The sequence below is a fragment of the Hylobates moloch genome, unplaced genomic scaffold (assembly GCF_009828535.3).
Source record: "Hylobates moloch isolate HMO894 unplaced genomic scaffold, HMol_V3 SCAFFOLD_5, whole genome shotgun sequence".
Taxonomy (NCBI): domain Eukaryota; kingdom Metazoa; phylum Chordata; class Mammalia; order Primates; family Hylobatidae; genus Hylobates; species Hylobates moloch.
The window spans coordinates 90,853,109-90,868,507 of record NW_026652280.1 but is presented as its reverse complement, the minus strand read 5'-3'; the positions used below and the strand labels follow the sequence as shown (position 1 = coordinate 90,868,507).

General features: G+C 58.2%; 1 protein-coding gene across 5 annotated transcripts in view; it reads left to right on the top strand.

Moving 5' to 3' along the window:
* The window catches only part of KCNQ1 (potassium voltage-gated channel subfamily Q member 1), a 396,978-nt gene that overhangs the window by 370,880 nt on the left and 10,699 nt on the right, over nucleotides 1-15,399 (top strand). The window contains exon 16 of one of the 5 annotated variants that reach the window (XM_058439071.1): nucleotides 244-328. The exons of the other annotated variants lie outside the window; for them this stretch is intronic. Within the exon in view, the coding sequence (XP_058295054.1) occupies nucleotides 244-309 (66 nt within the window). The 3' untranslated portion in view covers nucleotides 310-328. Of the gene's footprint in view, nucleotides 1-243; nucleotides 329-15,399 lie in introns of those variants that run through there. 5 annotated transcript variants of the gene reach the window in all.

The window sequence follows — 15,399 nt, the reverse complement described above, 5'->3', positions numbered from 1 at the left end:
AAAGAAGTAACAGGTGATTTTCCAAACATGGGTCTCTGAACAGATCAGTCTTTAGTAGAGAAAATTTATGAAGAGAGATGCCTTCAAAATTGTGAAGGAAAATAAAATTCTATACCCAGCCAAAGTATCTATCAAGGGTGAGGATACAATAAAGGCATTTTCAGATACTCAAGAACTTATAAAATTTTTCCAAGTCACTGCAGGAAAAAAAGTATAAAATTTGCTTTCTATCCCTTTTCTTAGAATGTTCTGGAGAATGTACTCCAGCAAAACGTGGGAGGAAACCAGGGAAAAGGAAGGCACCGATGACAAGGAGGCAGAAGACCCTACACAGAGAGAACAGGGAGGTCCAAGCCCAGCAGCTGGCTCAGGGCTAGAGGCCTCCAGCCCAGGCAGCCCAGGCAGGAGCAGAGGACAGGATACTCCTGAAGAGGCCACCCAGGAAGAGAAAATACATGGGACTGGGAAGAAAATCTGCAACGGAGCTTCCAAAACAGCAGAGGATCTCCCTGAGGGAGGTGTTGTTAGAGAAGAAAGCAGAGAAGCAGGAGAACCCAGAAAGGAAATGTGAGCACAGTATACCCCCTGGCTCTGCAGGGGACCCAGGCACTGGGCATAGATTTCATCAAAAGAATGGGGAAGCTGTACTGGACAGTTAGAGGGTGGACAAAGCTGAGGGTGGGGTGAGAGCTTGAGTCTCACCTTCATAGAAGGAAGATTCTAATAGCTAAGACTGACAAGTTGAGAAACCATGTGGCCAGCATGTCACCAAAGGCTGATAAGAGGACCAGTGATGGGCTTCCTGGGAGTGGAGCTGGGCATGCACACTAAGGCCTGGAGGTTTGTGATTATCCATCGTACAGCAGGCCTGCCCTTTCCACGGCACAAACACCTTGACACACACCATCACACACATCCACATTTGACACACACATTCACACAAACACACCCAGACACATGCGTGCACGTGGATAACTAACTCTTCCAGCAAGAGCCACCCCCTGGCTGAAGTGTGAGGCTGTCCGTGGAAGGGCCAGAGTAGAGGGGAGGTGGGTGAGGAGGATACGCAGAGGCCCTGGGAGGAGGGAGGCAAGGCCCAGGGGTGGAAAGAAGACAGATACGAGAGGGGATTTGGAGACGCAATCCCCAGACTTGGGGACAAGCTGGATATGGTGGTGAAAGAGGGGAGTCTTCAGGAAAGCCCCCCAGGTTCTGGCTTGGCCATATGTTGGAGGCTGAAACGATTCATCCAGACAGGAGCAGGGAGGAGGACATGCAGGGCCTGAAAGGTTCCGAGGTGTCTATGTGGAGGTGTTTGCCTGGCAGTTTAGGCTGCAAGGCTCAGCAGGGAGATTGGAGCTGAAAACAGAGGCTGCAACATGGAGGTGGTACCTGAAGAAGGGGTGTGGACGAGGTTGCCTGGCAAGAGATTGCAGGGAGAGGAGAGAGTGAGAATGGGGCCACTCAAGGGGTGAACAGGGCCTTGCAGTACAGGAAGCAGCAGCTGGGGGTGGCGGGAAGAAGACAGTCAGGATCTTGGGCGTCCTAGAGGCCCCCAGGACAGCTTTGAGGAAGGAACGTCCCCTGGGTTCCACACCACAGAGCCATAGAATTCTGTACTTGGCCTGTCTCAGTGCCATGCCGCATCCATCCTGCCCCTGGCACCGGAGGGTACACTGATCAGGGACACGAGTTCCCCTGCCGGGCACAGAGCAGGTTCCCAGTGAGTTCTGGGGCCTCAGTGACTGAGGAAGGACAGGGGCGTTTGGACAGGGGAGGCCGGGTGTGGATGGAAGCTGTACAATGGGGCCTGGGCCAGAGCCAGAGATTGTGGGCCAGCTCCGAGCTCAGACATTGGTCTGCACATGGGGATGGTGCAGGAGGCGCAGTGTGCTGGGCCTCAGCCTGGACACGGCTGTCCCATGCGCAGAGACAGGGTCATTGTGGAAAGAGAGTCCAGAGAACATGGGAGGTGCCGTTTCCCTGCGGTGGGACTGGGGCTGGGGCCCGGCTTCCCCCACCCTGCTGTCGGGCGTGTGCCTTCATAGCCCAGGAAGCCAGTTCTTGGCAGGGTGGGCTCTGCAGCCAGGGTGCCAGGGTGCAGACCCAGACCAATGGGAGGCCAAGGGAGGCCCGCAGCCCAGACCTTCCAAACCCTCAGCCTGCTCAGCTCAGCGTCCTTCCAGGGAAATGGGCGTTTCCTGTGGGAAGGTGCCAGGGGCCCCGGGTGCTGGAAGAGCAAGCACCAAGCGGGGGGGGGCAGGGGCGCCCCAGCCCTCTACTCGCCAGTGTCCCTCCAGTCCTCCAGCCCTTGCTGCCAGGGCCCCCGCCCATGTGCCTGGAATCACACCCTGGACGCTTCCTTCTTTGGGTTAGATGTCGTCGTCTTCAACAAATATTTTCTGAATGTCTGCTATGTACTAGACTCTGGGAACACAGGGGAAAGTATGTGGACCTGCCCATGAGGAAGTCAGTACAGTGGGGCCATGAACAATAAACAGACAATTAATTATCCTCTGCAGAGCTGCGCGGGGGCAGCTCTCCCAAAGCAGTCAGTCATTCACACTTCAGTATGAATGAGTCTCCGGGTACTTTGCTCAGTAATGGACTGGACCAGCGTGACCTCCGCGCCAGGGACTGGGGCAAGGGTGGAGTTTGGAGTAGAGAGAGAGGCAGGGCAACCCCTTTCCATAGACACTTTACCATCTCCCCACATTTACAAGCTGCCTCCCCACGGCCACCGGGAGCCCCTTCCTCAGATCCTGTCCCCATCGGCATGGTCTCAGCCCCTCCTGCCCCAGTACCCTCTCCCGGAGGCCTCGTCCTCCCCGCCATCCTGGAAACGATTTTGTTGTCTGCAGAGATTATGTGTAACTGCCTGTGAGTTATAAGCCTCCACAGCAAGCAGCCTGTTACCTAACCAGGCCTGGCTCATGCCAATGTCTTGAGTAATTATTGGGGGGCGGGGGCTGTCCAGCCCGCAGCAGAACCTCTCCGAGGGAGTGCTATTGTTTTTCATGTCAGCTGCATTTTAAGGCTACATTTCACGTCAGCTGTGACTTGGAAGGAAAGAGGGCCCGGCCTTTGAAAAATGAAGAAATTGAGCCGGGGTTGGGGGCAGGGAGGGCAGGTTAACCCTTCGGGCTCCAGTATTCCCCGGCTTCCCAGGGTCTCCTGGCAGTAACCAGGCCAGCTGGGGGTCAGAACCCACGGCCAGGCTCAGCAGCCACCACTTGGCAGCGCTGATGGAAACCGCCGTGCGGTTCCGCGCAGACAGTCACGGAAACTCAGGCAGACCCGGCGTTGGGTGCGCCAGGCCGGTGTGGGAGCACTTTCCCCCTCCCCCTCCTGCTGCTGCTTCCCCGAAGGCCTCCCCAGCAGACCTGCAGCTGGGCACCCACAGGGTAGAAATGCCCTGGATTGGCTGTGGCACAAGTGGGCTGGCCTAGCACACCCAGCCCACCACTGTGCTCCTAGAGGGAGAACAAAGAGGGGTGCAGAGGGCCAGGGAGGCATGGGGCTCCCCTGGGCACCCCTCATCTTGGGGTCCCTGCCCTGCCTCCACTCAGAATCCCACTATGTGCTTGGAGCCGTGCTGGGTGCTGGGGAGACACACTAACCACTTCCCCATATGCTCACAGTCAGAGAGACACACAGGCCAGCAGCCCGTAAACCACTGGGTGTGGGGTGTCTGGTCCTGGAGTGACAAGGACAGAGAGGAAGAAAGCCAGGCAGGTGGCCCGTGAGCCATGGAGTAGGTGGGGAATGGGACATCTCCAAGGAGGTGACATCGGAGCAGTCCTCTAAGGAGTTTGGAGTCATTTTCAGTCACTCACAAGCCACAGGAGGGTTTCAGCTTGAAGCTCAGAGGTGATGTGCTTAGATGTCACAGAGCCGGGTGGGGAACAGGCTGGGCTGCAGAGAGGAGGCCAGGCACAGTCACCTCGTGTTGCTGTCCCCCAGGTAGGAGATAAGGGACTAGAGTCAGGGCAGGTGGGAGGAGGGGAGGTTCTTGGTTCAGCTGCTGCTGAGACAGTGACTCTGGGGACAGCCCAAATAAGCGAGAACTTTGCCACCTGCAGGGTCCCAGAGTAGCAGAAGCTTCAGGGCTGATGTGTGCCTAGTGAAACAGCCTGGCCCCAGACCTCCTTTCTCTGTTTGCTTTGCTGTCCACAACTCAGTGCTTCTGTCCTGTGGTCCCCAGTGGCTGCTCCTGCGTTCACCATCACATCTGCATTCCAGCAGCAGGAGGGAGGTAAAAGACATGAAGGACAGACCCCATTCCTGTAAAACCCTACACAGAAGCGGCCCGCGTCATGCCCCTTTCTGTCCACCCACCGGAATGTGACGCACGCCTGAGTCACTGCAAGGGCCCCTGGGGATGGAGTCTCTATTACAGGCAGGCAAACACTCAGCTTAATTCAGGGTTCTGTTGACTAAAAAAAAAAGTTGGGGTGGGGGGCACGGGAGAGCGGCTATGGGGACAAGTGGCTGTTTTGCCAGAGGGAAAATTCCACATGTGGCTTGGAGGCCAGACCAGAAGGACTCAGATAGGAGTTGGGCGCTTGAGGGAGGAAATGGGGGTACACTTCAGTGGCTCAGGCCAGGGCGTAAGTAGCAGGTATGTGGTGGTTCTGTTTTCCGGAATGAAGAGGAAGGGGCGGGCAGAAGGCAGCGAGAGCTTTGTTTGGGATGTGTCAAATTCAAGATGCCTCTGAGATGTGGAAGTGGTGAGGTCAGGGGCCAGGAACCCTATGGTGGTGTTGGCCCTGAGTCCAAGCCAGGCACCACCAGGCACATAGAGGTCTTGAAAGCTCAAATGTGGGGAGGCCAGCAACAGAGGGGACACCACCTGCAAAGGGGCAAGGGCAGGACAAAGGCTGGCAGCACCACACAGGAGCCAGCGGGGAAGGGGCCATAGCCGGGACTCGGAGGAGGCAGCCACGTGCAGAAAGGCACCCACGGGAACATGGCTCCTGGGAGCTGGAGGACCTCAGCAGGCAGGGACTAGCACCTAAGAAGAAAACTCTGAGAAGTCAGGACAGGAGATAGTGTCGTCAGGGGGCTGCTGGAAGGTTTGGTGACCCGAGCAGTAGGTACCAGAGCTGAAAGCACTGGTTAAACGTGATGGGTAAACACATGTCTATTTCAGCTTCTTTGAATCCCACTAAGGCGACAGTAAAGGCATGAAAAACATGGAAACATGTAAATCAACTAGGGTAAAGTGGTCAGGAGAAAAGAGGAGACCAAAAATATGTTGACAAAGGTTTGGAAGCTGGGAAGCAGGAGGACAGATGGAGACTGGCCTAGGAGACTGGAGAGGGTAGACACCAAGCCCTGCAGGAAGAAGAGCCACCAAGAATGAGGCAGTTCCCAGCCTAGGACCCTGACAGGCAGGTCTCACCCCAGCCCATGAAGCCAGATGCTACTGACTCTCAAGCTCAGCAAGAGACAGGTTGAGTCTCCAGAAAAGCTGAGCCTGAGAGGTTCTGAACTTGGAGCCACCAGGAGTAGCTGTGGGTGGGGCAGGAGCTCTCGTGATGAAAACAACAGGGATTCAGTAAATGCATTCAAGCTAAAAAGGAAGACCTCCTCCCCCACTTCCCTCATCAACTCCCAGAATGCCCGGTGGGGCACACCATTGTTTTCAGAACACCAGCAATAAAGCAGACACTCCACATTTCCAGAGAGAAAAAGTAAGTCACACACAAGAGAATAGAAAATCAAAATGGTATCCAATTTCTTAACAGCAATTCAGAAAGCTAGCACGTAGTAGAGAAATGCCTTCAAATATCTGAGGGAAAAAATGATTTCCCATCTAGAATTCTATACCTAGTCAAACTCTCAGGTATGAGAGTAGAATAAAGACATTTCCAAACATGCACAGTCAAAAATTTTATCTACCACATGCCTTTTCTCAGAAAGTTACTTGAGGATGTGCTCTAGCAAAATGAGAGGAAAAACAAAGAAAGAGAAACAAAATTAAAGAACCAGGGAGACTCCAACACCAAAAACAAAAGGCCAAGAGAATTTTCAATATGATCAATGAAAGAAGTTCTAGCATTACAGCTGCTCAGCCTGCCTACAGTGCAAACAGTCCTGCTAGGACTCCAGGAAGAAATCCCAGAAGAAAAAAAAATAATGAAGGTAATAGACTGCCAGTATTCTCAATAGGATGAAAGAAGTTTTACAATTCTTACAGAAAGTTCAAGAATGCATTAGTGACAGATGCAGTAAAAAACAAAACCTAAGGCCATTTGTAACCCAAGGGAAAACAAAAAGATGTAATCATAACAGACCACAGGACACGGCTGAAAACAGTGATTACATAGTGACATAAAGAGTTATATACTGTTTGTGTAAAACACAAAGAGTAAGTACTTATTTAGCCTAGAATTGTAATTTAACTGTATTGGAAAGATAAGGGAGTGGGGAGGGCAGGGGCATGAGAACAAAATCTTGATCACTTCTCTTCCATGTTAGGCAGTCACTAGATAATGTCTAAAGTGACAAAATTGCAAGGAACAGCAATGTAAATGTGTAGTTTGGAAATGCCAAGGTAAAGCCAAGAGATAGTTGATAGGGTTGAAGGGCTGCCTCTGAGAACAGAAATTAGAGATAGAATATCTAGCGCCCAGGGAAGACTGTTCAAAGATGGGAGGGCTTCACGGGTTTTCTCACTGAGGGTAAGAAAATTTAAGAAGGCAGTGATGGTGCCAGAGAATAGGGAATTCTGCGGATACCCTGGTGGGGAGGGGGAGGGGGAGGGGGAAAAGGATGAGGAGGAGGGAGGAGGAAGGAGGAGGGAGGAGGAAGGAGGGAGGAAGAGAGAGAAGGAAGAGATTGGCCAAGGAGCTCTGAGAGGGGAAGGTGAGCACATGCCACCCTGGCTGGGAACGGCAGGTGTGTGGTGAAGGGGAAAGACCAGCAGGCTCTTTACACCGTGGGCACAGGCTCAGGACTGGCTGGGTGCTACCCAGGAGCCCTCTGACTAGCTGGGGCTGGGGCTGTGCAGGATAAGGCCAGTGAGAGAAGAGGACTCACTGGTGGGTGCCCCCTCCCCACCTTTAGCAAGGGTTGACAGAGGGATCTGGGCTCTTCCCTGGGCAGGCCTCCCAGAGCTGTGACCTGGATGATACCTTAGACGGTCTCTAAGGCCCCAGGATCTAAGTCCCTGTTAAAGGACCTAGGTCCTCCCGATGGCCTGCAAACCACACCCAGTCTAGTCAGCATGTGTCCCCACACCCCAGCCCCAGTGTCCCAAGAACCTCTTCCTCCAGCCCTGGGAGCAGGAAGGGCGGGCTGGGAGCTGCAGGATGGGGCCTGAATCTCTCATCAACTCACAGGGTCAGCCTGGGCCAGGCAGGCTGGGGGCCAGCCCAGGGCCTCCTTCCTGGGTGGAGACCTTCCCACCCTTCCACTCACCTTCCGAGCATTGTGGGCCTTCCCAGGAACCCCCACATCTCCGTGGCCCTCAGACCTCTGACCTCCCAAGGGCACCCCACGTGTGTGCCCTCCAGCACCCTGGCCACAGAGCCACACACCTGGGCCTTCCCCTCTCCCCATCATCAGGTAACCCAGCACAGGCTGGCCCAGCCCTCTCTAGGCCTCAGCTTTCCTGTCAGGAAAATGCAGGGTTAGGAGCTGACCAGGGATTCTTTGAAACTGCAAGGGCACCCTTGGGAGACCCCATGCAGGTCTTGTCAAGGCAGGACAGGGAAGTGGTGACGATGAGAGGCAGCTGGTCTGGGTGCTCAGCCCCACCCCGGCACCCACCCAATGGGCCCCCTGAGGGAAGCTGCGCATGCTCTCTGCGCCCCATTTTCTGGCCTCTGGCATGCAGAGGGCAGCCCTGCCTGCTTCCCAGTATGGCTGTGAAGCCAAAGGTGGCAATCAATGGGATGTTCTCAGAATGACAGGTGCTCTGTGATCATCAGCAGCTGCTACGGGGACGACCATCGGGTGCAGGGCAGGATGTGCCTGAGGAGGCACCTCAGCAGGCGTGATGGGTGCCCGTGCCCACAGTTGGGCCATGAGAACAAGTATGTGGCCCGGCCCGCCCTACACCATCAGGCGGTGCTTGGACCAGTGGCGGCTGGAAATAACCTATGAACAGGGGAGAGAAGGGGTGAATGCCTTGTAGGCCTGGAACACTGTGGGGCTGTCCAAGGTGCTTCTCCCTCCAGGAAGCCCTCCCTGACTGTGGAGACACAAGAGGCTCTCCGGGTCTCTGAGTCCCTCTGGTACTCTCTGCCCTGAACCACCATGCTTAGGCCCAGATCTATTCCTGATCCTTCTCTAGACTTCAGTCAGTTTCCTCTTGATGTCCTGGATGGCCACGACCACAGTGTCCCCTCCGCTCCTCTCTCCCTCCTTCCTTCCACATTGCCCCTCCTCCCCTTTCCCCTTCCCCACCGCTGCTCCCCTCCTTCCTCCAGCACCCTTCTCCCCGCTGCCCTCCCCTCCCCTCCCCACTGCCCTCCTCTGCCTCTGTCCGTTGCCCCCTCCTCCCTCCCCCACCAGAGCGCTGGAAGGCTAGATACAGCGAGGAAGTGGCCACTCCATGACCCCCAGTGATTTCACTTCTCTGAGCCTCAAGAGTCTCACCTGTCCAGGGTCCATGGGATATGCCTGACTCATCCCCTGGCACATGGTCTTGCAGTGGCCTGAGCTGGAGATGCCCCTGGTAGGAAGCTGGAAAGGAGGCCCTGCCCGTGTACCAGGAGCCTCTGCTCCAGGGGGGTGGCCTGAGGCCCAGGCAGACCTCCACCTCCAGGCAGCCCTGCAGGTGGACAGCTGGGCCTCAGGCTTAGGACCTGGGACAACTGCCTAGACCACCCCCAGCCTTCCTGACAGGTGATAGCTTCATTGTCCCCAGGACACACACCAGCCCGGTCCCCACCCTGACCTCTCCCAGCACCCCTGAGGGAAGGCCTGGCCCCTCAGGCACAGTGGGAGTTGCCCAGCATCTTGGCAGATAGGCAGCATTAGAGAAGCCTTGGACCCGGACCTGCAAATGGAGGTACCAGAGGGCTGAACTAGATGAGGGACTTGAAGGCCCAGATGCCTGTGCAGGGCCTGGCAGGGTGGGGGCTTCTGGGCTGGGAGACTAGGACAGGGTGCCTGTGTCCCCTCCTGGGAGTGGGGCCATCAGACTGCACAGGGTCATGGGGAGTGAGAGGAACCAGGATGCCCACAAGCTGCTCACTCAGATGGGCTCTGCAACTCCACAACTCACCTTCCCCTGCTGCAAGATCAGGGAGATGGGACGCAGTCCCCGCCCATGCCCAGGGCCTTGGCAGGGTCAGGAGAGCCAGTGCAGGCAAAGCACCAAGCACCCCGCTGCCTGGGGCACCGCAGTTGCAGCAGGAAGCCCTCCTCGGCTCTGCCTGCCTCCCCGGAGCACGTTCCCTCTGTAGCTCCCGGTAGGGCCTGTGTGGAGAAGGTCGCTGATGGCATCACTGAGCGGCCCAGCCGTGGGGTGAAAGGCAAGGCTGGGGCTGATGCTCCCCAAGGCAGGAGGAGACCATGGTCTGGCTGGGGCTGCCCCAGGTCACAGCTGTAGTGTGCGGGGAAGGTGGCTGCCACCGCCGCGGTCCACAGGGCCTGGCCAGGGCTCCATGGGGCAGGAGCCATGCTCAGCTCACGGGGCTTCACTCCACTCTCCCACTTTGACCTGATCCCTCCCCTCTCCCCCAGAGTCACCTGGACACTAGCCTCCTCCCAGTGGGAGACAGATATGGGCAATGCAGCTGCTGTTCCCGCTAGGGGCAGGCTGGTGCCCAGGGACTGCCCACCAGACCAGGGGATAAGAGGTTGGCAGCATCGTCCATGGTTATCCCACAGCTAGGAGGCTGTGGGTGTGGGAGGACATGCTGGATAGGGGTGCCTGTGTGCCTCTGGAGTCTGGGCAATTAGAGGCCCTGTGGAAGCCCCTGCACGCAAGGGGCCCTTGCATCCGGGCAGAGGACATAACCCCTTCTTGCTTCCCTGAGGGACGGGAGGCCTATGGACTTCTGGAGACAATGGCAGAGTAGAGGGGCAAGGGCAGCCAAGCCGGGCCAGTGCCCTGGGGCCGAGTCCTCCCCCTACCTGCCCACATGCCCCACCCCTCTCCAAGCTTCTCCCCACATAGGATCCCAGAGCCCCTTGGGACCTCTGTGAAGACTGCATAGATGTGGGGGAGTCTCAGCCTTAGGGTGGGCACCTGGGCGCAGCTGTCAGGCCCCAAGTTGGCCCCAGGCACGTGGACCTGGGAGCCAGCCTCAAGGGCAGGGGTCCCCGAGCATCCCCACTGCTGCCCCGCTAGCAACTGTGTCACTGGGAGGCAAGAGGCCGGGTTCCTGGGGTGGGCAGGCTTCCCCACTTCACTTCATTTGCAGTCCCTGTCTTGCAGAGGCAAAATGGAGGTTCAGAGAGGTGAGCAAACACTAGGTCCCATGTTTGCACCTGGCTGTGACCCTGCAGTCCACTGGGCCCAGCAGCAGGAACTGGGGCACGTGCCCCGAGATGGGACCGAGACAACAGTGGGGAAGGTGGGCCAGGCAGCTGGGGGAAGACCAGAGTGTCCAGCACCAGCCCCAGGGGCCATTCCTACAGGCTGAGGAGCGGAGGGGAACGGGGCTTGCCAAATATGTCCAGATGGGGCTGGAGTGCTCAGGGCCTGGCCAGGAGCCCCAGCAACTTCCTGCCCTCCCACCCTGCTTCCCCACCTCCTCACCCCCTTCCCAGACTGTCAGCAGGGGCTGGGGGGCAGCAGCACCCCACTTAGCCACAAGGAGCACAGCCAGGGGCTGGCTCCTGGGAGAACATGGGCAGAGGCTTGGGTCCCCCTACACACACACTGCTGTGTTCGTGCAGGATGGGCTTAGCAGCCTTCTGTGCCTGGCGTGGCTGTGTGAGTGGCATGGTGGTGGCATGGTGGGAGTGGTGTGGCACATGGTGTGGCACATGGCATGGCTGGGGCTGGGGCTGGGTTGTGTAGCATGTGGAGTGGCAAGGTGCATGACATGGTATATGGCACGGTAGTGTGCCCCTCGGGCCATGTGTCCAGGTGGGGCAGATCATGGAGGGCACCCAGGTGCAGTGCTGAGGCTGAGCATGCACTGGGTGAGGAAGGTGGGCAGATCCCGGGCAGAGCAGGAGGAAATCCATTGTTCTCCGGAGCTGGAGAGCCAGAAAGAGCCCTGCAGCCTGGGCCTCCTCATCACACCTCGCCCTCAAGGCCTCCAGGCACAGCATCCACTGCTAGCCTCTGGTCCTACCTCTGAGGGCCTGTCTCCAAGGTCTTTTGGGGGCTGCCCCAGCTCCCCTAACACAGACAGCACCAGAGCTGGGCCCATCTGTGAGGTGCTGAGTTCCCCATCTCAGAGACCGTGCGAGTAGAGGCAGGGAGGCGCTTGATGTCGGATGGAGAAAGGACAGAGGAGGGGTGTGGGGGTCAGGGCCCCACCAGGAGAAGGAACAAGCTTGGAAAGGTGTCCTTATGTCTGTGAGTTGGGGAGACACCCCCAAGCCCCAGCTGGGCCTCGAATGCCAGGCAGGGCCAGGCTGGGCCCAGAAGTGGGAAGGATCCCTTGGCTGCCCCAGGAATGCAGGTTCCGGGGCAAGAATCCAGCCCTGGCTGGTTGAAGTCCATCCCAAGTCTCCCTCCCCACGAGGCTCCTGCAGATGCTAGGAATGGGGCTGGATTCCAGATTCCAAGCCTGGCCCCCCAGCCCCTATCTGGGCCCCAGCCCAGAGCCCCCAAGCCTGGCCTCCAACCTGGCCCCAGCCTCAGGGGAGCTGAATTCAGAGAATCCTGTTCTAGGAGCGCGAGCCAGAAGTGGGGGAGGGAGGGAGGGCAGCCCTGTCCTGGGTGCAGGCCCGGGGGCTGGGGGCTGCCCGCCCGTCTGGGTCAGCCGCAGCTGCAAACCAGCCCTGGCTGAGTCATGGGGCCTCTGTCTCCAAGCCTGGCCTGAGGTGGGAATAGCAGTGAGGATGGACATCCAGGCACCTGGAGGGTGGGCAGGGCTCCCTGGGGCTGGGGTGGCCAGTGGCACCTGGCTGTTGCCCCCCTGCACCCCAGCCCTTAGGCCCCCAAGTCTCTGCCACCTCCCTGGGGTTCTGCTCCCACATTCTTCACACCCAGCACAGAACCCAGCATGTCTCCTGTAGACACCTGCATATAAACCCTGACTCACACACACACACACACACACACACACATGCACACATGCAGGCCAAGCCCCTCAGCCAGTCACCCTACCAGCAGAGCTCTAGACATTTCTGGCCTCTGGTGACTATTCTTCAGGCAGCTCATCCTGCAAGTCTTTATTGAGCACCTACTGTGTGCCAGGCAGTGGTACAGCAAGGGCAGAAGCCCCACCTCCAAGGAGCTGACCCCCTGCCATGGCAGAGATGGAAAACAAAGGCAGCACCACAGCGACAAGGGCCTGAGAGGAAAGCGAAGCCGGAGCCTGCAGCATGCTGGGGCAGGGGTGTCTTTAGAAACAGTGCTGGGAGGGCCCTGGAAAGGGACATACGTAATTACTTAAAGGAGGGAAGGGGTGGCCTGGGGCTCACAGAGGAACAGCCTTCCTCATGGAGGCAGTGGGGCAGAGGGCTCAGCCTGCAGTGTCCAGGAGTGACGGGAAGCCTCGTGGGGCTGTTGGGAGACAGCAAGACCTGGGTCAGCAGAGCACCGCATGGGGTAAGCAGATGACAGAGCAGTGACAGGGTGATCGGGCCCGGTCAGTGGTCCCAGGGGTCGGGGACAGGTGGGAGTCGAAGTCGTAGGAGGCGGGGCAAAGGCCACAGGGAAAGGGACAGAGCTGCTCCCAAGGAGGCACCACCATGGGGTGCCCCATGGCGTGGCGGGGGTGGGGGTCAGGACCTTTAGCAGAAGGTAAAGATGAGACCAAGAGGCAGAGGGGTGGAAGAGTTGAATGCAGCCAAGTGTCACAAAGGGCATTTCTGAGGGAAAGGGATAGGACCAGTGGCTCAAATCTTTAGAAATGAGGGGATGGGTCGGGTAGAGCACCCCAGATTCAAGGCGGGTGGCTTGGGGAAAGCAGGGAGAAGGGTCTGGAAACTGCTGCTGAGCAGGAGGCCCCACACCCACAGAGCAGGTGCAGGGAGGCCCATCTGTCCATCCGTCTGTCTGTGGGGAGGCATGGTGACATTTCAGCCGGGAGGTAGAAGCTTTCACCCAGGAGGTGGAGGCTGAGGCCGGACTGCACTCCAAGGGGAGGAGGTGGGAGAGCACAGCCTGGCTGCCGCCACCAAGCTCCCCAGAAGAGGGGACCCCTCCCCCCGAACACCAGCACATGTAGGCACAAAGACTTGGCCTGTGCCTAGTGGAGGCCCAGCCTCCACGCCCACCAGCAGGGACTGGGTGGTGATGTCAGCAATCCCCACAGAAAGGAGGGCTGCACAGCCATTCCAGGAGCGAGCACTGTCCGCGTGATTCTACGTGCAGCCTCCACAAGTGTGTCGCATGGAAACAAGCAGTGGAGAGCCACATGTGTGTCACATCACGCCTCACCTCACTTGTGCTAAGCCTCGCTGACCAGGCAGAACCAGACACGAGCTGCATATCAAAGTTGCTGGAAGGAGAAACATCAGATCCCTAAGCTGGTTACCTGGCAGGCAGGGGCCCTAGAGGGAAATGGGGCAGGTGAGACGGAGATATGTCTTTGAAATGTCTTTATTTGGCGGGAGAATGTCTTCATAGAGTACTTATACCATGAAAAACCCTGTACACAGACTAATTTTGAAGCAAATGTGTGAGCCGTTAACAGAAAGGGTTCAGGAAGACAAGCACCCCAGCCACAGAGAGCCCGTGGGCTGGGGGCACGGGGCACGGCGGCCCTCTCCTGGGGATGGGCAGGGTGGGGCACGTGGGGCTGAGGAAGAGGCTCATGTGGTGTGCGTGTTTGGGAGCACCCTGGGCAGCCTCTCGAGTGTCCAGAGAGAGGACACCGTCTTGAGCCAGCAGGGACAGCCAAGAGCACCCGGGGAGAGGCCTGGGTGGAGACAGAACACAGCAGGCTGTGGGCGTGGCCAATGTTGAGGGACAGAGGTGGCCAGAGGCCTCTTGGTGGTGCCCAGGGAGCTGGGGACGAGGGGCCTCATCCTTCCCCTGAGCCCCTCCCTTCAGGCCCAGGGAGTGGCCTGGGGCCCAGGAGAGCCTGCCCCACACTCACAGCCTCCGTTCCCAGACACGCCCCGGCCTGAGCCCCCAGGCTGCACTGTGCCACAGAACAGACTCACCGGCCCCTCCCTGCTCGAGAGGTGACCAAGGCCCAGGGTCTCCCAGCGAGCAAGAGGCCATTGAACTGTTGTTGGCTGTGCAGTGCCCTGCCCTCGGGGAGGTGGCTTCTAAGAAGCAAACACCACCAGTAGGAACCAGGCAGACAGAGGTGGGGGATGGAAAGCAGGGGAAGTGGCCACAGCCAAACCAGGAGGGGAAAGGGAGGGGGCCTCACCAAGAAGACCTTCACCTGGGGCCTGGAGAATGAGACGGGCCTGGAGGCTAAGGAGAGGGGTGGGTGCTCCAGGAGGCGGGGCCAGCCCATGTGAGGGTCCTGAGGTAGGAACCAGAGGAAACCGGCTCTGGGGCGAGAAGGGCAGTGCCCAGGGGGCCACAGGGGCCCGAGGCGAGGGACCCTCAGCCGAGGCTGTTATCTCAAGAACAGCGGGGACGCCTCAAGGGTCCTCACCCAGCAAGTGGACGTTGTGGTGTGGGAGATCAGCAGGTGCCAGTGCTTTCTCTGTCTGCAGGAGGGAGAGGGGGTCATGGGCCCCAGAGGCCTCCGTCTTAGAGAAAAATGGTGGCAACTTGGGACAGACTGAGGGAGCCAGCCCAGAAATGTTCCTGCCTGCGTTCAGGAATATTTGGGGTATACCTGTACATGCCAAGGGCAGTTTCAGGAAGGGGACCTACACCACCAGTAGGGACCGGGCAGACAGAGGTGGGGGACGGATGGAAGCCAGACTGACCTCACATTGCTCACATCCACTGGCAGGGTCGGGGGACAGGTGCAGAACTATCCACATGCCCATCAGGCACCTGGAGGAGTGTGAAACAGCATGCAGAAAGAAGGAAGCAGGCTTGGGGCTGGGGGCCAGGGACCGGCATGCTGGGAAGCAGGCTGCAGAGTGAGGCCAGGGATGGGGGCTGGGCCAGACCACAGGGTTGGGAGCGGACTCTGGCATTTATCCAGAGCCACTGAGGGTTAGAGCCTATGACAGGGGTCTGACTTCCAGTGGAATGGGGCCACACTGCTGGGCTGGGGAAGGGAGGCGAGATGAAGTATCTAAGGTCTGCTTGTGGTTTTCCGGGGACAGCGAGGGGTATTGCTGGGGTCCTAGGGGCTGGTGCACTCAGGGGTTCCAGATGGCCCAGGAAGTGGCTGA